The 20,946-nt window shown below is 39.9% G+C and overlaps 1 protein-coding gene across 11 annotated transcripts in view; it reads left to right on the forward strand.

Moving 5' to 3' along the window:
• The window catches only part of ARHGEF28 (Rho guanine nucleotide exchange factor 28), a 136,093-nt gene that overhangs the window by 76,857 nt on the left and 38,290 nt on the right, over positions 1-20,946 (forward strand). For 3 of the 11 annotated variants that reach the window (XM_083403621.1, XM_083403620.1, XM_083403615.1), the window contains 18 exons: positions 241-476; positions 1,232-1,436; positions 1,836-1,947; positions 2,792-2,834; positions 3,154-3,277; positions 4,675-4,807; positions 6,486-6,541; positions 7,848-7,899; positions 9,283-9,430; positions 9,517-9,638; positions 11,153-11,299; positions 12,331-12,581; positions 14,259-14,381; positions 15,974-16,091; positions 16,716-16,970; positions 18,474-18,550; positions 19,416-19,594; positions 20,289-20,377. In XM_083403621.1, the coding sequence (XP_083259747.1) occupies positions 241-476; positions 1,232-1,436; positions 1,836-1,947; positions 2,792-2,834; positions 3,154-3,277; positions 4,675-4,807; positions 6,486-6,541; positions 7,848-7,899; positions 9,283-9,430; positions 9,517-9,638; positions 11,153-11,299; positions 12,331-12,581; positions 14,259-14,381; positions 15,974-16,091; positions 16,716-16,970; positions 18,474-18,550; positions 19,416-19,594; positions 20,289-20,377 (2,470 nt within the window). Of the gene's footprint in view, positions 1-240; positions 477-1,231; positions 1,437-1,835; positions 1,948-2,791; positions 2,835-3,153; positions 3,278-4,674; positions 4,808-6,485; positions 6,542-7,844; positions 7,912-9,282; positions 9,431-9,516; positions 9,639-11,152; positions 11,300-12,330; positions 12,582-14,258; positions 14,382-15,973; positions 16,092-16,715; positions 16,971-18,473; positions 18,551-19,415; positions 19,595-20,288; positions 20,378-20,946 lie in introns of all 11 variants that reach the window. The other 8 variants (XM_083403617.1, XM_083403624.1, XM_083403623.1 and 5 more) reach the window with 6 other exon arrangements.

The raw sequence follows: 20,946 nt of genomic DNA on the forward strand, positions 1-20,946 counted from the left end.
AAAGGGTGGAATAATGGTTGCTTGAAACAAGGCCGTGTAACCTCCCCACAAACAAATCAGGATAAATGTTCAATAAACAGGTAATCTGGAAGCAATCCTAGAACACATCCTAGGTTGTGTTCCTCTAGCCAGTTTTGTATTTGGACCTCATACTAGTCTTTACAGACTGGATTCAACTTCATTTCATTTTGTTTTGCAGCTTTTGAATATCACCTAACATGTTTGGATTTCTTGCTTTAGATGGAAGACATGGGCGTCAAGTACATGAAGGTAGACCAGTCTGCTCCTGAAATGTACAGAGACCGCGCAGACTCAAATGAAGATCCAGAAGCATCAGCAAATAGCGGGGACAGCAGAAACTCCTCCCCCATCATTCAGCCTAATTTGGATGCAGCAGGTCCATACTTGTCTATCAAGAAGACACATGCATTTAGCAATCAACGGAATCAACGCTATTCCATCATTAAAAAAAGGAGGTGTGGATTTAATTTTAGCAGCGTTGTTTCGAAAAGAACCCCCCCCCCCATACAAACATGTCTTGCTCAAAAAACAGAGAGAAAAATGAATGTCAAAAAATTGTCTCCTGAGGAAATAAAAAGATAGCCGTAGGCTGCAGTTCTAACTATGTTGACTCAGAAATGAATTCCACTGAATGCAAATGGGGCTATGATTCCAACCTAAGGCTGTCTGCAAGCCCCCCTTTCCAATCCAATCCAATCTAATCCATAGCCTTCTCTTGGATTTGTGAAATGTTGCCCTTCATCCTTGTATTTTTCTGAACCTTGGTTTTCTGGATGGAAATCAGCTGATTGTCAGGACTGCACAGCGCCACACATGGCTCTCTGCAATCATTGACTACCAGCTAATCATCATTGCTCCCAGAGAGCCCTTCATGGTACTTTAATAAAGGGTTGCCCCCTCATGGTTTGATTTCAAACCCTGTGAGATAAATTGGATCACCCGACAGATAGGTGCCCCTCCTGTCGAATATGGCCTACAGCAGGTGGGGGAAATAAAAATCTGATGCACTTCAACTTCATATCCATATCCCCACTCCTGGCTTAGCACATGCCTCTAATTTCTTAGATATTTGAGCCATGCAGAAGTCTTTGGAAGGTGGCTGGGATACTGATCATAGACAGTGTCTGTAACACCCTCTGTTTAATGTTGAATAGCCGGCTTAAGTTGCATTTGTAATTTGCGGTCTCTCTCTCTCTCTGTGTATGCTTAGTTCTAGTCTTGATGACTTGGATGTAGACAATGGAGATGAAAGAATTTCTAACCGATCCCATAACTGCTACCCTTCAATGTCCTTCAACTCTTCTGCAGCCTTGGCCAATAGGGATGGGTTAGGTTCTTCAGAGACAACAACAGAACTGGATTTTAACATGAGCAGGGCTGAATCCCTTCCTTTGTCCAGCAATCTGCAGTCAAAGGTATTTGCTTGTTTTCCTACAAAGTTAGTAACTCATCTTTTCTATTTCCAGTTAGCCAAATCAATTACATTTAGGCGGGGTACCATTTTTCTTTAAACTCATTATTAAATATGGGGTTGGATGCAACCTTTAATTGATGTGAGATCGTATTTCCCAAAATTTGCCATGCCATCTTTTCATCAATAGACAAGAGTCTAGCGGAAAGCAATTTCACATAAGTACCTTTACTTACAGTGGCCATAAATGAAATAAGTGGATTGAGCATTCATCTAGCTTAGCAAATGTTAATTTGAAAAACATCAGCACCTACCTAGCAGCTAGAAAAAGGAGGAGGAAATCTGGACTTATACTGTTGTTGTTGTTGAAGATCAGTTCTCTAAAACATTGGGTGTATTTTAGGAATCCTTACTGTCTGGAATTCGGTCTCGTTCATATTCCTATACATCACCCAAAGTCTTATTAGGGAAATCACACTGTGCACGGGACTTCACAGTAGCCGATGCAAATGACGGTAAGCATTAGCCCTGTTTTCACTTGTCATGTTCCTCCTCCCCTACTCCCTGCAGAAGGATGAAGTTGGTGTCCTTTATTCAGGCCAAGTCTAAACTTCCTTTAGATCTTTAGGAATGCAGGTGCACTTGCTTAAAACTTGGGGTGATTAGAAAAACCTTGCTGCTTAATACAGTCAGGGAGAAAGGCTCCTTCTGAGTGATCCTTCATCCCTCTATATCTGGACCCTGAGCCTCTCTCCAGGCTCCAGCCCCTCCCTAGCCCCTCCCCCCCTAAGAACACCCTCCTTGTGTGTTCTTGCTTGACTAGAAAGTAGCCTTGAACTCTGCTTCTTGCTTGCCTGTGTGGAGGAGACAGAGGGATGCGTGAGTGTGTGTTGAAGCAAGTCTATTTGCTGAACACACTGAACAGCCAATCTGGCATTCGGCCCCCCCAGAAGGTTGCCTACGAGCAATGTGAAAAAACCTTGAATCTGCAATAGCTGAGGCAAAATAGATGCAGGTGGACCTCGTCCCCATCCCCATGATGTGCTGGTTTTTCCTTCTCCTGCCTTAGGAACATGCCTTCAAGCAAATTCTCTCAGCTAAAATAAGTCACATTATTTATTTATTTATTTCACAAAGTTTATATACCTGAATGAGTGCATAAATTACTGTTGATATTGACTTCCAGAGAGAGAGAAAGAGAATGGATATTTGATAGATCTCTCCCCCCCCCCCATTTGCTTTTAAATATTCAGGCATGTTAGCATGCAGTAATTGAAAAACAATAATTGGAAGTCTAGGCCTGAGGAAAATGAGTGAATATTGTGATATAGCTGCTTTAAACTTATTATTGTTTTGTAGAACAATGTGCATTCAGCTTGCCTGAACAGTCAAGAGAGAAAAGGTATGGACTTTTTAAGGGCATATTTAAGAATAAATAGTTATTTGGTTATTAGCAATAGCTATCAACCAACTGCAACTGTTTTACTTTACAACTAGATTTATTACATCATAAAAGCACCCCAGTGCCAACCTGATTAGTATTTGTTGGTAATAGCTATATAAAGTACCACACCTCATTTATGTAAAATTATGGTTCTATATTCAGATTTAGGAAATATATTTATTCTCTTCTTGTCTCCAGTAACACAGTGTATTAATTAGATACCTGATTTCAAGAAATCATGCATAGCATAATGAAACATTTCCTGGTGTATTTTTAGGATTCCGGAAGAAGAGTGGGAAAAGTATATAATACCTACAAAATCAGAATCTGAAAAATATAAAGTCAGCCGTACTTTTAGCTTTCTGATGAATAGAATGGCCAGTACACGAAATAAATCCAAGGTAATTCAATATGATGTGTTCTAGGTGACAGGTTGTTTATTTTAAAAAATATATCTTATGAATGCTGAATAGATTTTGAAATGAGAACGGCTTCTAAATGTTTGCAGATGTAACCCTGTAAACACGTATTTTCCCTGGGAAATGAGACATTTCTGCATTTGATGCAGAGGGTTGCCTTGCGTGGTTTTTATTATGTTAGTAACATAACATAATAACTTGCAGATTGCAGAACCTGCAATCTGAAGCCATACAATCTTCTTCACTAACTCAAGGCTCTACCCTCTTATTCAGCTACATGTCTCATTTCTGCCTTAAGTGAAGATAAAGAGAGAAACGGGCAGGATTTGATACAAGTAGCAACAATAATAGGACTATTTGTACAGCTGCACAAAACATCCCTCCCCTTTTAACTTTCTTTCTTTTCTTTTTTTTGCATGAAAGTAGCACTTTGGGGAAAAGTATTTTCTGCCATCTCCCAGTGATGGAAATGCTACCCCCTGCCTCCAGCCTGTTTATTGCCAGCTTAAACTGTTTTGGTCGAATTGTTCTTATAATTATTGTATTTTCTCTGAATCTTCCTATTTCTGGGGAGAATCCCATGGGGGATCCTAGCCAATCAGGTGTTACATAGTAAATAGGATGACATCACAGTTCTACACAGGCAAATCTGTCTAATGAGTTGGCATTTCTGGAAGTAAATGAAGGAGCCTTCAGCAAGCATCACTGTAACTATAATGGGTGTTTAGTCAAGGTTTAGAAGGCGTGAGACCTGAAAAGACCCCATAAACCAGGAGGGGTGCAAGGAATGTCTGTTAAATGGAAGCATGCATTTGGAACGTTGTGTTCGGAATGTACTGCCTTTATGCACATCGTCTGACTGAATGATGACAAGAGATCTGCATTTGTTGAATTGTTGTTCTTGTTGATGCTTTCTTGTGCAAAATTACCGTATTTTTTGCTCTATAAGACTCACTTTTTCCCTCCTAAAAAGTAAGGGGAAATGTGTGTGCGTCTTATGGAGCAAATGCAGGCTGCGTAGCTATCCCAGAAGCCAGAACAGCAAGAGGGATTGCTGCTTTCACTGCACAGCAATCCCACTTGCTGTTCTGGCTTCTGTGATTCAGAATAGTTTTTTTATTGTTTTCCTCCTCCAAAAACAAAGTGCGTCTTGTGGTCTGGTGCGTCTTATAGAGCGAAAAATACGGTAACAAAATGAATGTATATAAAAGATAGAAGAGTGGGGAGATTTTATAAGATGCAGCTAATTTCTCCACTTCTAAAGAACAAGGCAGTAAGTGACATGGGAAAGATAAAACTGCTGCTGGGTTTAATAATACTGGAACATTTCAAAAGCTAATGAACTTTTAATTCTTTTGTTTTTCATTCGGCTTATCAAGGCCAAAAATAAGGACGCCAAAGAGAAGGAGAAGCTTAACAGGCACCAGTTTGTTTCTGGGACTTTTGGTGGGGTGATGCCATGCTTCTCATGTGAGAAAGCACTTTTGGGGAAAGAGGCATTGCAGTGTTTATGTAAGTACCTATGTTTTATGCTGAAGACATTTGACACCCACAGATTCCCCCATATTCCATAACTCTGATTGAAAATAGCCTTAATCATATCATAGGGTTTTTATACCTCACAGTAGCACTTCTATAGATTGCACCGACATTCCTAGAATCATAGGGTTGTACCAAATTGTGTTGCTAGGCTGATGGTAAGGCTTCCATCAACAGAACAAGAAGGGAAAGAGTTTTCGGAGATTCTCCCCCTGCAGCCTTCCCAATCTGTTCCAGAGGCTTAGCCCTCGCCGCAAAATATGTTTGAGGTGTTTTAAGGTGGTTGCAAGGGAGGAGGAATTGCTGAAGAATGCTTCCTCCCTGTTCCATGGATGGAAGCCTTGCTGCCAGCTGAGCAACACCATCAGACACAACCCCACATAATCATACAATAGGGTGGGACCTCAAAAGTTATTTAACCCAATTATATTCATGAGAGGTGCCACCCAGCCTCTGTTTAAAAATCTCTAACAAATGATAGCCTACCACCTTGCAAGGGAGCTTGGAATGTTCTCCCTAGCAGGGCCTGCCTGGTGGTGGCATTAATATCCTTTTAGTTGAGACTTACCTCTTCTGCCAGCATTTGATAGACCTTTATAGAATCTGGTGTGCTGGATAGCCTGGTCCATATACTGGTGACGCTTTACTGCTGTTATTAATGTATTTTTTGATATTATTGTTTCTTGTCAATTTACTGATGACTGTTATTGTTTTTTTAATCTTTTGTACATTTTATATTAGTTTGTGAGTCACCTAGAGTGGTGGGTCAAGTTAATAATAATGCTCCCGTGTTGTGCTCAGAAATGGACCACTGTTTCCATATGTGATTGGTACAGACATGAATTTAAAGAGAAGGTCTGCTGCCATCCCATCTAGTTGGGACCCACGGGATAAAACGCACATGATGGCCTGAAAAATCAAGAAACACATTTTTCAAGGAATGTGTGGCTTCTCTCCTCCCCATGTCTCCCGGGTAACATTTAGTTAAAGAAAATGAGGGATGTGACCTCAACATATTTAATGCTTCCTCACCTCTGTTCCACTGCATTGGCTAATGTTTGCATGAGGCAGGGAAGCACTGTGTGTGGTGACATTCCAACATGTACCGTATTTTTTGCTCTATAAGACTCACTTTTTCCCTCCTAAAAAGTAAGGGGAAATTCTTATGGAGCGAATGCAGGCTGCGCAGCTATCCCAGAAGCCAGAACAGCAAGAGGGATTGCTGCTTTCACTGCGCAGCGATCCCTCTTGCTGTTCTGGCTTCTGAGATTCAGAATATTTTTTTTCTTGTTTTCCTTCTCCAAAAACTAGGTGCGTCTTTTGGTCTGGTGCGTCTTATAGAGCGAAAAATACGGTATGTGCTTAAACTAAGTGTTACTGGGGAGAAGCGGGAAAGAGAGTCTCTTCTACGCAATGGGTGCTGCTTTGGCCTTGTCCGCAAAATACTATTTCAGTATAAGATGGAATATGTGCTATACCTTTTGCTCAAGCAGCTGACTTTTTGCTGGCCCCTTTTGTAGAAAGCTACCAATCATCACACCAGGGGAACAGATTGTGTCCTGGATTAGATTATCTAGAAATAAACCTTTTAATGTTGGGATGCTAAGTCATAAACTTTACATTTTAAGAGATTTTTCTTTCTTTCTTGTAGATTGTAATGCACTTGTGCATAAAAATTGTAGAGAAAGTGCTCCTGGGTGTCCAAAAGTAAGTTTTGAAAGGGTTTGGAGATATCACTGCTTGTTGTTTGATTGCCCTATTTAAATTCCCTCCTTACTGTGTTTTTCTGTACGCTTGTGTCATTTTGCTTCATGTAATCCATAGGGTGATGAAGCTTAGAGAGTTGTCTCTCAAAATGACGTTTCATATGTTACTTCAAAATAGATAAACAACTAACGAAGGAATAATTTATTTGAATATGCCATATTCATCAGTAGAAAAACCAAGGCGTTCTTGGGGTAATAGAAAATGTCTAAAAATAGTGGGACGACTTAAATTTAGCATTTTCCTATAGCCTCTTGTTTCTACTTTTTTGGCAGAAACTTGTTGAGCTTGTTTAGGCACTGAAGGCTGTGTAATTTCACTAGGTCTGTTTCAACTTCCCTCCCCTTTCCCTGCCTTTATTTCTTACTATCTTTTTTGTTGTTGTTGTTAGATCTTGGGAAGAGGTGTGGATTAAGGTGGTTGAGATAGGGCTGGTTCTTATGATCATTTTAGAACCTTGCTATATGTGACTTTTCTGGTCACAATAAATGGGAAACTGAGGAAGAAGAAGGATGCAGATGAAGCCCACTGATTGGGAACTGAGGTCCAAGTGGAGCATTTGAATTGTAGCTTCATCTGCTCTGTTTTTCATCTTTGCTAACAAATAAGAAGAGTGGATATTTATGAAAGATAAGCCCTCAGAGTATGTACAGCTTTCCTTCATCTTTGAAATCCAGCGGCTGAATCCAATGTCCTCAAGTAGTACCAAGGGGAATAGCGCCTCCTGGTGTCCACCAACGAGGATGCAATAGCAAGATTTCCACTCAACATTACTGACCACCAGCATTAATTTTTTCAGTTCCCCACCCTCCCAAATCTAAGCTACCCTTTCCCTCTTACTTCTGAACACTTGCCACACAGATACAAGCATAATTGCATTGAGAACAAATGCATATATTGAGGATTTATTTTAATTATCTGAAATTGCTACAGCAACATGTCATAGTATTAAGACATTCTGACAGAACACCATGGGTGTATAGTGGGGTTGAGATTGTGAGTTGTGGAGAGAAGGGACTCTGTTCACTTTAATGGGCATCCAACTGCAATACTCTGAAATTTAACAAGAAAAATTTCATGGGTATATATGTTGAGGTTTGAGTCTATGCCAGCAATTGGCATCCTTACAATAGGGAAAGCACAGAATGTGAAGTGGCATATATTGTGTTGAGGGGCAGCCCTAAGCCTAGGAGTGTTAAATAACGTCTTCAAATGTTCATACTATTAAGAAAGCATTCTTCTTTACCAGAAATCCCAAGAGAGGTGCCATATTAAGAACAGGATGCAAGCTGTCCAGACAAGTAAGCACTCTAGTAAGAAAGCTAAGAGATGTAAATCCATTTTTTTCATTTGTCAGTTCACCTGTCAGTTAAAATTGTTGAATACCAGCAAAATAAGCTTAAAACGATACAACTGAGCTTCTACACAATTTGTCCCTGCATACGACTTTATCCTGAATACTTGTGAAGATGCACTCAGTGGCTGCATTCAACCAATATGCTCAACCATGGTTTAGAGAATTTGGGTATAGGCCTTGGGCTTGTGGGCTCTTTCCTCCTCCTCCCCTTGTACAAGCACCTTAATGAATCACTTCTTGGTTTCATCAAACCATTGTTTACTTATGAACTAGGATAAAATTTTAAATGTGGACATTATCTGAGGAAAACAGATATTGGTCTTTTTGAGAATGCACTAACGTCAGGGTGAACCATTCAAAAGTTTTGAGCTTTGTTGAAATTGCTAGAAATATTAGCCTGACTGAATTAAACTGTGTGAAATTCTATTTTAAAAACTGTATCAGCCTATGAAATATGAATAATGGAGGTGATATGGTGTCTAAGAACATAATTCACTTAGTATCATAGCTATGAGAAGTAATTTAACTTCATCCTTTGGTGCTGTTCACCCTTTCAAAATTCTAAATCCTACAACAATATTTTCAAAAGTGTATTTTAATCTGCAAAATATTTTTTACTGAGATCATCATTAATTACATAGGCAAGGATCCAAAGATTCATTTAGATACTTCCAGGGATGCTTCAATGTGTTCCTTGTGCAGTAGCCCTCCATGATACTTTTGATATGTTGTAGTGGATTGCAACTCAAAATTATTACAGTGGTACCTTGGTTGTTGAACTTAATCTGTTCCGGGAGTCCATTTGACTCCAGGAACCATTCAAAAACCAAGACGTGGCTTCTGATTGGCTGCAGGAGCTTCCTGCACTCAGTCGGAAGCTGTGGAAGCCTCATCGGACGTTTGACTTCCAAAAAACGTTCGCAAATCGGAACAGTTACTTCCGGGTTTGCGGCATTCGGGAGCCAATTTGTTTCGGGAGCCAAGCCATTTGACAACCAAGGTACCACTGTATTATTATTTAAATCAGCTGAGTGAGATATAAGAGCTCTTGGTATCATAGCCATAGTTTGCCATTGGGAGATAGAAAACTGCTTTATAATAAATCAAATCATTAGTCCAGGTATTAGTCCAATATTGTCTACACTGACTGGTAGCAGTTCTCCAAAGTTCTCCAAAGCCTTATGTGGAGATGCTGAGAGTTGATTCTGGAACCTCTTACATGTAAATCATGTGCTCACCCTCTAAGCTGCAGCTTTCCCCCAAAGACACAGAGCACTTTGTTAAACTTGTCCAATATCTGAAATACCTGAAACTTTTGACTTTCCAGATCCATCATTCAGAGATATTCCACAGCCAACAATGTCCTCAATGCACCCTTCTACCTCAACACCCATTGGATTATCTACTGTAAAAAAAGATGTATTGCAGCCATCAAACCCCTTATCCAAAAGTGTTCCAGGTACCAGTTTTGAAAGGTAAAATGGCACTCTCTGATGTCTTGCAATAAACATGATGCTATCTAAATGAGTCACTACACCTGCACGGTTTTGCTTTACCCTAGGAAATCCATGTCACCTTTGGAATCAGATGCCGATACCAGCAGCTGGAGATCTAGGTCTCACTCTGAAGAGCTGTTGCAATCAATAGGGACCGCTTCGTCAGTTGACTCTTTTATAATTGAAGGTATATGGGGAACTCAATGTGATACTATCGACATGTGTAAATGTGTAATATATTAACAAGAAGTGTGTATAAAATAGTACCACTTGTAATGACGAATAAGTAAACATCTGCTCCCATTTCCATTGCCATTATTCCTAATTCTGCAGCAAGGATCACAAGAGCTTTGCAAGCTTTATAGTTCTTGCTTGCAAGGACCAGCTACCTTTTCATCTCAGCATCATGCTTTTAAAAATGCATATCTATCTATCTCTTTTCTAGTGGTTTTCTTGTCTATATGGATTTATTTATTTATGCACCACCTCCTATGAAACACCTCAAAGTGATTTAACACTAAAAACAATTTAACATATTTATGTATGCCCACCTGCTAACATTCTTTCCTAGACAGCTCACAACATAGAAATGATAAAACAGCATGAAAATTCATTTGCATAAAAGTAGTTTCCAGCATAATGCTTCTTCCAGCAGAGAGAAATGCAAAAGCATATAAACTATGGTTCAGAACAATAAGACCACAGATTTATTAAGAAGACGTGGAAAAACTAAAAGGTCTTCATGCTGAAATGACCATAGGGAAGGCGTTATGTGAGCCTCTCTAGGGATTAATTCTATCATCGGAGGGCCCTCTACCAGCAGCCAACACACTTAGAATCATAGAATCATAGAGTTGGAAGAGACCACAAGGGCCATCAAGTCCAACCCCCTGCCAAGCAGGAAACACCATCAGAGCACTCCTGACATATGGTTGTCAAGCCTCTGCTTAAAGACCTCCAAAGAAGGAGACTCCACCACACTCCTTGGCAGCAAATTCCACTGTCGAACAGCTCTTACTGTCAGGAAGTTCTTCCTAATGTTTAGGTGGAATCTTCTTTCTTGTAGTTTGGATCCATTGCTCCGTGTCCGCTTCTCTGGAGCAGCAGAAAACAACCTTTCTCCCTCCTCTTTCTCCCTCACTTGGTGCATGTGTTTGTGTGGCACACCCGCAGCAGGGTCTCTGAACAGGATCTCATTACAGTGGTACCTTGGTTTATGAACTTAATCCGTTCTGGAAGTCTGTTCTTAAACCAAAGTGTTCTTAAACCAAGGCGTGCTTTCCCATAGCAGCGGGGGATTCAATTTACAAATGGAACACACTCAACAGGAAGGGGAACATGTTCTGCTTCCAAGGCAAAGTTCACAAACCAAAACACCTACTTCCGGGTTTGCAGCGTTCTTAATCCAAGTTGTTCATAAACTAAGCTGTTCTTAAACCAAGGTACCACTGTATTTGAGTCCGTATATATGGAAGAAGGCCTGAGATGCAGAATCACACATTTTCAGCCCTATCTGTGACTTCCCGATTCGCGTCATGTGCTCATGCAATCTCATAACTGAGGTCCATCAGTGTTGCTTGTGTGCACCAAAAAAATCAACCCTACGTCTGATTTATGTTATTATCTAATCACTGCCTGAGTTCCACCTTCACATGCTCATATTTATGTGGCTAGTATATTAAATACTGTTTACTTTGATAGCTACAGACGACGTTGATGCCTCTCTGTGGAGCGACCTCAGCACCGATGCATTAGAATTTGAGGCAGAATCCTGGAGTCTTGTTGTCGACCCTTCATTTTGCAATAAGCAAGAAAAGGATATTATCAAACGGCAAGATGTGATTTTTGGTTAGTATTCTAAAATTTAGTCTAATGTTCTGTATAACTAGATACAGATGATGAGGGGGATTGCTATGCCATGCCGGGATTGCTAGTGAGCACAGAAATAAGGAACCTGCTGTATGAAAACATACACAAACAGGAAAAAAAAAACCCAGGGGTTCAGGCCAGCATACAAAGACACAGTATATGGCAAACAAAGTACAACTAGTGTGTTCATCACAATGTACCCACATTTTTTCTTGCACCGGAGATAATGAAAATGTATCATTAATTGCTAAAATTGTACTTATTTTGATGATTCTGGAGTACTGCTTGCATGTACTACAGTGGTAACTTGGGTTACATATGCTTCAGGTTACAGACTCTGCTAACTCAGAAATAGTACCTCGGGTTAAGAACTTTGCTTCAGGATGAGAACAGAAATCGTGCATCAGCAGTGCGGCAGCAGCGGGAGGCCCCATTAGCTTAAAATGGTGCTTCAGGTTAAGAACAGTGTCAGGTTAAGAACGGACCTCCAGAACAAATTAAGTTTTTAACCTGAGGTACCACTGTACATGCCTTTAACCTGAGGTACCACTGTACATGCCTTGTAATAGCAGATACATTCCTTCTACTTTGCTTACCATATATAGTTGTACTTTGGAAGTCGAACGGAATCCATTCCAGAAGTCTGGAAGTCCATTCAACTTCCAAAAGTCTGGAAACCAAAAGTGTGTTCGGAAACCAAAAGCGTTTGACTTCCAAAACGTTCCGAAACCAAAAGCGCGGCTTCTGATTAGCTGCAGGAAGCTCCTGCAGCCAATCGGAAGCCACGGAAGCACCATCGGACATTCAGCTTCCAAAAATAGTTCGCAAACTGGAACAGTCATGTTCGGGAGCCAAAACATCCAAGAACTAAGTTGTTCGAAAACCAAGGTACGACTGTATTGTGTCCTTGTATGCTGGCCTTAACCCCGCTTTTTTAATATGGGATTGTTAGTTTATTGGAAGTCAATTTTGATTTATTTAATTGTGCACTTTCTTTTTCTTCACTGCAGAGCTGATGCAGACAGAAGTACATCACATCCATACCCTATTCATTATGTCTAAAATATTCAGAAAAGGAATGAAAGAAGAATTGCAGCTGGATCACAGCACTGTGGACAAAATATTCCCCTGTTTAGATGAACTGCTAGAACTTCACCAGCAGTTCTTCTGCAGTATGAAGGAAAGACGACAGGAATCATGTGAGGAGGGCAGTGATAGAAATTTTGTTATTAGCAGAATTGGAGACATCCTTGTGCAGCAGGTAAGACACTGAACTGAACAATTTTATTCATTTTTACTCTTATTAACTTTACTGTGCTCAGTGGGACTTACTATTTAGTAGGGACGGAGGAGAAATGTAATTCAATATTAGTAATCTGCAAGGTTTACAACTTGAATATCTAACTAGGAATGGGAGGAAAATTTTGATCCCGTCTGTGAAGTGAACCTCCGTAATTTGCACTTTGCAAAACGAAACGTCAACTGAAACAGCCATATTTCAAAATTCTCACTTCTCCAAATTTTGCAGTGCCTTTCTCCTGCCCAGTAATGTGTACCAAAATGCATATACTAGTGTACACAATAAATGCATGTACAGTGGTGCCTCGCAAGACGAAATTAATTCGTTCCACGAGTCTCTTCGTCTAGCAGTTTTTTCATCTTGCGAAGCAACCCTATTAGCGGCTTAGCGGATTAGTGCTATTAGCGGTTATTAGCGGCTATTAAAGGCTTAAGGGATTAGCGGATTAGCTGCTAAAAGGCTATTAGCGGTTTAGCGGCTTAGAAAAAGGGGGTGGGGAGCGAAAAAAAATCTCAAGACTCGCAAGACATTTTCGTCTTGCGAAGCAAGCCCATAGGGAAATTCATCCTGCGAAGCGCATCGAAAAACGGAAAACCCTTTCGTCTAGCGGGTTTTCCGTCTTGCGAGGCATTCGTCTTGCGGGGTACCACTGTATTAGTGAAAATAACATGCTGTTGCACGCCACTCCCAGAGGTTCCAGGATTTGGTTTCCTTCGAATGGGGGAGAGCAGAGACTGTGGTGTGTTTCAGATATATGTTTTATTTACACATATATACAACCTGACCCCAAGATGGGGAGGCTCACAGCACCTTAGAAGGTCTTGTGTCTCCCTTGGTCACAGCCTTGGATTCAGACAGAAGTCAAGCATGGCTCTGTCTCCCTGGCTTCTCCCTTCTTCTAGCCCAGCTCTCAGCTCACGAAACCCTGTGACTTCCGTCTTTCTCATTATCAGCCAGGTGAGGGAGGGGGCCCACCCTTTTGCCCTCTGGCACAGAGCAACTTCCTTTGTTAGACCATACTTAGGTGGTACCTATGGTGACAGCTATGACCTTTATATCACAAAGAACCTGCCTAGCTAATTCAGCAATGGAATCCTCATGAGATTTTAACCCCAGGAATTACAAGGGAGTCCGGTACCATGCAGACTAACCCCTTGAAAACACACACACACACAAATATGAGGGGAAATTGGTTTCAAAAATGTGAATATTATTCAAAACAGCATACAAAATGCTGGTGAATTTTCATGAGGATTTTGGGGGTGGGATGGGATTTTATTACTTAAGTTCATAATGCAGGACATAACCAGTCTCCACATCTGACCTATAAATGGCTTTACTTATTTCCTCGTATAGTGAATTAGTCTTTGTTAAAAATAATCCTTTGGATATCTTTGGCCACAATTAAATATTTGAGGTGGGGTGGCCTACATCTTAGTCTTATTACTTACGTGAAAACTCTCCACTGAATACATAAATTATAGTCAGACATGTGTAGACTTTATTTGATTCCCACTGCCTTCAGAGGTTAGCCATTAATCTGACTGATGTGCATGACTTTGTATGGTTTAGTAACATTTTCAATGTAAGGCATTTGATATTCCATGAGTACTATTTTTAATTGCTGCTTTTTATCAGTTTTCAGAAGAGAATGCAAACAAAATGAAGATGATATATGGGGAATTTTGTAGTCATCAGAAAGAAGCAGTGAGTCTTTTCAAAGAACTGCAACAAAATAAAAAGTTTCAGAACTTCATCAAAGTAAGTTGGCAATAGCAGGTGAGTTAGAATCATAAAAGTGTAGAGATGAAAGGGACCCCAAAGGTCATCTAGTCCAACTCCCTGCAATCCAGGAATCTCAGCTAGTTCTGTAGAAAAAATGCTGGAATGAATGAATCCTTAATAGTAACATGCCTGAACAAAGCTGGCGTAGCACAGAGGCTCGAGTCTGAGCTGCAAATCTGGAAGTCACTTTGTGTGCCTTGAATTCACTAGTAGCCCTAAGCAAGTCATTCTCTTTCATCCTCAATCTCCCCCTCCTCAGTCTGTACGATGAGAGATAATGATCATGGGGATACTGGATCATGTATGTGAAGCACTTTGAACACTTGAAAGTCCTATGCAAATTATTATTATTCATTAATTATTATATAATTAATTTTTCTTTAACAGAGGTTTCTTTTAAAGAACTGAATATATTACCTTGTGCAGGCACAAAATTAACCGGCATAGGTCATTTATGTTGTTGAGCTAAATTCTATTCTAAAAACAGGCCCATAGCTGTAAGTGAGGCTTTAACAAATGTAAAATTTAACAAATTGAGTGTAAAATCACTTTAGTAAAGCTTACAATGAATTTCAACTTACTATCAAAATACAGTATCAGATTTGGGGGAAACCCCCCTTGCCAAAGAAATCCACATAGTTTCTTACAAAACTTAACAACAAATTCAAATACGACAAAGTCAACGTATTTAATATTACAATAAAATCTAAATTTAATAACAAATGCAAATCAAGATTAGCAACACAAAGCAAGGAAGCTAACCCGACCCCCTTAGTGCTGAATTTTGCTGTGTTCTGATGACCCACAGATGCCTAGCTTGAATATAGTTCTGAGATATTCAGGGCTAGGTCTTCTCACTAGGCTCAGAAGGAGCAAAAGAGATATGTTGGACGCCACCAACGATAGTTAGTTGTCCTCTGCAGCATCCCAGGTCTTCCAGCCACTAGTGCTGGTCTTCTTTCGTTGGATTATTTTTATTTCAAAACCACCACAATAACCTTTCAAACTAAAGTAATAATTCACACTAGTTAATCCATTGAAGACCTTGTTTTCTATTGACCAGATTGATGATGCAAACGCTAAAACTAAGATAAGTAAAAATTACCTTAATCTGGCAGGAGATATTCACAATGTAAAAAAGAAAAGAAAAAAGGTATCACAGGTAGGAATGCTTATTTACATAAGTGTTATAGTTGCATTCCAGAAAGCATCTTCCCCCTGGATGTTGTTGGACTCAACGCCCATCAGCCTCGGCCAGCATGGCCTATGGTCAAGGATGATGGGTGTTGTATTACAATGCCAGATGGGAAGCAATGGGTTAGGGATGGCTGCTCTAATGATTCACTGACTTGGGGAACTTATCATATCCTTCAGAACAATTCAGTTATATAGTTAGTTATCTTATTGACTGCATCATACAAATGTTGTAGCTAGATAAAGAGAATAATATGAATTTTCATTGGATTTAATCAGAAAAAGAGGACCCTGTTAAACATAGGCTAAACATAACCTGCGTATCAAATACATCAAACAAGGGCTGTATTTAAAAATTCTATCTGTTTTTAAAGCTACGGAACAGTAATCTTTTGGCTCGACGTAGAGGAATCCCAGAATGTATTCTGCTTGTTACTCAAAGAATCACAAAGTACCCAGTTCTGGTGGAGAGAATATTGCAGTATTCCAAAGGTAAGCCATAATTTTAATTCACATGCCATCAGAAATTCTCAAGGTTTGCTCTGCTGAATAACACTAGGGGCACCAAAGATTTTCCCTAGTTTCTCACATTGAGAACAGGAAAATGTCCACCTAAAGTAAACAACAGGTGGATCAGAATTTCACGTCTCCCTTCCATTTGCTTTTATAGGAACCCATTTCGTCAAGGTGTTTTTTTTTCTTGAATGAAAGCAGTGGCAAGAACTGGCCTGGCCATTATATCTTCGTCACATTGATTATTACTGGGACCCAGAAGGGCAGAAGCCATATTTTCAGTAATACAAAGCAAGCATATGTTGCATGGAAAAGGAATGCAGATATTAATTCTGGAACAGTTATGATCATTATATGTGCTTTCGTCTCAAACCACATACACGAAAAGCCTCAGAACCACATATTTAATCAGAATTTTTTAGGGTGGAATTCATAGGCCATGAACTATGTACAGAAATAAATTGAAAAACATGCGCTTGGGCATCTCTTGTGAAAATCCACTCCAGTTATTTAAGGAGAAATGGTTTCTCTTCTTTGCTTATACAGAGTGTGTGTGTATATATTCTTATATTTGTGTATATATATTTGTTTGCTTCTCTATAGAAGGAACTGAAGAACACCAGGACTTATGCAAAGCCCTTTGCCTAATCAAGGATATGATTGCAGCGGTTGATTTGCAAGTCAATGAATATGAGAAAAAACAGAAATTGATGGAGATTCTCAGTAAGATTGAAAACAAAACATATACCAAGCTGAAAAATGGCCATGTTTTCAGGAAGCAGGATCTGATCAAGAAAGAGAGGACACTTCTGCATGAAGGTTTAGTCTATTGGAAAACGGCTACAGGACGCTTCAAAGGTCCTTGCAGTTTTAAGTTCCTTGCATGCTTTTGAAGAATTGTGTGTTGTTATTTCTCTTTGGCTTCTAAACAAGAGACATGGGTTTCTGACTCAATGGCATAAAAAAGTATTCTGCAGGAAAAGGTGTCTCATATTTAGGCACTGATCCATATACATGATGGAAAAGAGAACACAGTCCTCTGGTTTGCCTTTACAGATTTGAAACACTGAGTATTAAACAGATACTCGCACCATTTTCTTATATTAAATTTCCTCCTAAAGTTAAGATTGTTCGATCATTTATCCCTTTCCACAAAAATAAGGAAAGATAACAAAAGTAGTTCTGGTTGTAACATATTTGACATGAGTGGCTTGCTTTCTAATGTGATTCTTAAACCACAGTTTTGAAGAGCTTTAAACCTCCTCAAAACTGTGGGTTTAAATGTATTTGTTTTTTCACATATTTATATTCTGTATTTCAGGGTAAAGCCTTCACAAGGCAGCTCACAGCAGTTAATAAATACAATATGTCAAACAATATAACATTATAAAAAATGTAGTCAAACAAAGCCATCAATGGAAGGCGCAGCAAATTAAAAATATATATTTTAAATCCACTTAAAAGCCACCAATAAGCAGGCATTTCCTTTGGAATTTGTGCAAAGGGAATTCCAGAGTTGTGGGGCCATCACCGAAAAGTCCCTGTCCATGGTGCCCACTAATCTCATGGTTCTTAGTGGTGGGCCAGAGATCAAGACACTCTGAGATTGATTTCAGGGCAGGCAGTCCTTCTAGTAAAGGTAGCCAGACTTCAGGCTAGTGGGATATTTGTGCTGAGGTCCACCAGTCTGAGCCAAGTCTAACAGTGGCAAAGACAAGGCAGAAGTACATAAAAGTATTAAGTAACTGGATGTTTTTGAGCCTACTATATGTGCAGCCTAGAAATATGTGATCAATACTTGAACCAAGCTCACAAATTATTTCCACACAAATGTACTCCCAAGCTATTTGCAGGATGGGGAGAGAAGGCTATTTAGTTGTTGCTGCTGTTGGACAATTGAGTCAGAAACCCTTCTACTATAGGTGATCTGCTACAAATCTCCTAGCAATCTTCTAGTAGATAATGATTTACCTTCTTCCCAGCCTTGTTCTAAGCAGTCTGGTCCCAAACCATTCATGTGCAATTTACTTATTTAAAGTAAAGTTTCTGCCGAGGCCTTTGGTGGGGAGGGCAGGGGAGAATTTCCTCGAATGGTGAAGACCTTGGTAAAAATTGTTTTATCTTGAGCCTAGTGCTGGAAAATCAGTTGTAAGGCAAGGATTCTATTTGTTTCCCAAGATAAAAGAAGAAATGTTTTAAAGTCATTTTTAGAATTTTAATTTAGTCTTAGTGGTTTAGATGTAGGTGCCTTTCAGACATTTTTATTTATGTATTTTAATTGTGTTTGCTTCCATTTTTTTAATTTGTTATGATGAAGTAAGAAATTAATTGGTGATACTTATTTCCTTTCTTTTTTGAAAGATATATTAGCCCTCCTTCTAAACGACGTGATGTTGTTTTTACAAGAAAAAGATCAAAAATATATTTTTGCAGCTGTTGTAAGTATGATTATCTAAAAATGTTAATTTCACTTTTGTATTATATCGTGTAACAATGCCTTTATCCGGATTTCTTCTTTTGGTACCTGCATGTTAGTTATATCAGGGTTTCTTTTTGGTATCGGGTCTAATCATAAAACCTTTTATCAAGGTTTATTTATTTCAAACATTTATATGCTGCTGTGTAGTTTAACAAAATCCCAAGTATGCTGTGAATAAATACTTTTTTTACACAAGGGTTAAATACTTTATTTATAATATGTGAACGTAATAAACACTGGGCATGATCCAGCCAAAGTTATGTATTTTAAAGCCCAGTGCATTTAAATAAAAAGTATCCTAAGTATCTCACCCCAGAAGTCTTGGAACATGTTTATTATTATCCATTCAGTAATAAGAGTTTTTAGTATGCAAGAGACATTTTACCAGTGCATTCAATGATTTTATTCTGCAACACAAGCCACATTAAAGGAAAATGCAAGGCACATTCAGTAACATGAAAAACCATGTGCTTTCCCGAATAAAGCGAGTTATACTAGTCCTGATAGATACTGGTATCTGCAAAGACCTGCAGTGCATTTCAAACATAATTGTTCTCCCAAAGTTTCCATGATTAAAACTTGCTCTGACATTCTACCGACAACACACCCTTTTACTGTGGCCTTTGACACCTGAAATGTGTGTTTTCAGGGCCTGCCCTATTCCTGTGACTTTAATCTGTTTTAAATTCTTAATTTTAAATGTTTGTAACCTGCCCTGGGACCTGCTGTTGTAGGGTTGGTGGTGGTAGTAGAAGTAGGAGTAGTAATATAGTAATGATGATGATGATAGTAATAATAAATACTTTGTGGTTTCTTCTGTGTAGGACCAGAAACCTGCAGTTATAGCCCTCCAGAAACTTATTGTCAGAGAAGTAGCCAATGAGGAGAGAGGGATGTTCCTGATTAGTGCCTCGTCTACTGGGCCCGAGATGTATGAAATTCATACCAGTTCCAAAGAGGAGCGCAGTCATTGGATGAGGCAGGTTCAAGAGGCAGTGGAGAGGTACAGACAGACCCCTTCTGCATTGCTTTTTAAAAAACATTTATTTATTTACTTACTTACTTACTTACTTACTTACTTGAGTGTAAATCATGTCTAGAAATGCTGGTTCAGATTTGATTTTGGTTTGGCAGATTTTCTTTTATCGACGTGATTTTCTTAAGGAGACATATACAGGTAGCATGGCAGATCATTAAACTGTAGTTACCAGTGATAGAAAATACATAGCTGTTAAGGCTGCGATCCTGAACATGCTTAAGCGCCAGTAAATTCCATTGAATACAGTAGAACTTGCTTCCAAGTAAACATTCATAGGATTGTCCTGCAAGCTTATTTGCTTCATATTGTGCTCCATTTTAAAAAAACGAATCAGTTGTCACATTTCACTTCACTTCACTTTTAAGTTATATACTGCCTTTCTATATTACTATACACAAGGTGGTTCACAGCAACAAAATAATCTGATCCAATACATTTTCTCTGAGGTTATTCTTCTAAACATGTCAAGACCAGGAATAGCCATTGTGGAATGACACAAATTGAGATTTTGCATATACTCTTAAGTGGAAAGTGCATATGTTTTGCTTCTTGTGGTGCGTGTGTGTCTGCACATACACACCTCTATTTATACATTAATTGCCTGAGAGGGAAGGAGAGAGAGAGTTGGCTGTATTCTCTTTGTTTACATTTCACCCAGTTGTCCAGAGGAAGAAGGAAAAATGAGTGAATCTGATGAGGACCGAAGAATAGCTGAAGCCAGAGCAGCCAAAATTCAAAAATGTCAAGGTATGGGATTTGCCCTATGTCAGGGGTTCAGGAGAAGAGTCACAGGAGAGGGAGGAAACGGAGAGCGAGGGGGAGGAGTCTGAAGGAAATGTCAGCGATGACAGTAGTCCGAGGTCTCTGAGTCTCTCCAGTGACTCGGAGGATTCACAGAAAGGGGCCCCCATGGTCAGGGCAAGGGGAGTGCCCAGGGGGACACCTCGGGAAGAAGGGGGCAGAGGGGACTCAGAGAGTAGCAGTTGGAAATCAGGGCCCACGTCCCCCCCAGAGTGCAGTAGGGGGGAGGAGTCCCAGGCATCGGGATCAGGTGGAGCGCTGCCAGCGGGAGAACGTGAGGCAGGATTGACCACACCTCCGTCGGGGAGTGAGGAAACGGTCATTAGGAAAGTTAAACGCGCGCGCGCGCCAAGTTCAAATGTACAGGAGGGAGGCACAGTGGGCAGCCCGGGAAGAGAGCCAGGTCCTAAAGCCCGCCGAAGAGAGAGGGAGGAGTCAGGGGGGTCATCGTCAGCCTCAGAGGAATCCAGGGAGACAGGGGCCCCGGAGGGCAGCAGGACCCAGAGGAGAAAGAA

Source organism: Podarcis tiliguerta (assembly GCF_965153285.1).
Source record: "Podarcis tiliguerta genome assembly, chromosome: 11".
Taxonomy (NCBI): domain Eukaryota; kingdom Metazoa; phylum Chordata; class Lepidosauria; order Squamata; family Lacertidae; genus Podarcis; species Podarcis tiliguerta.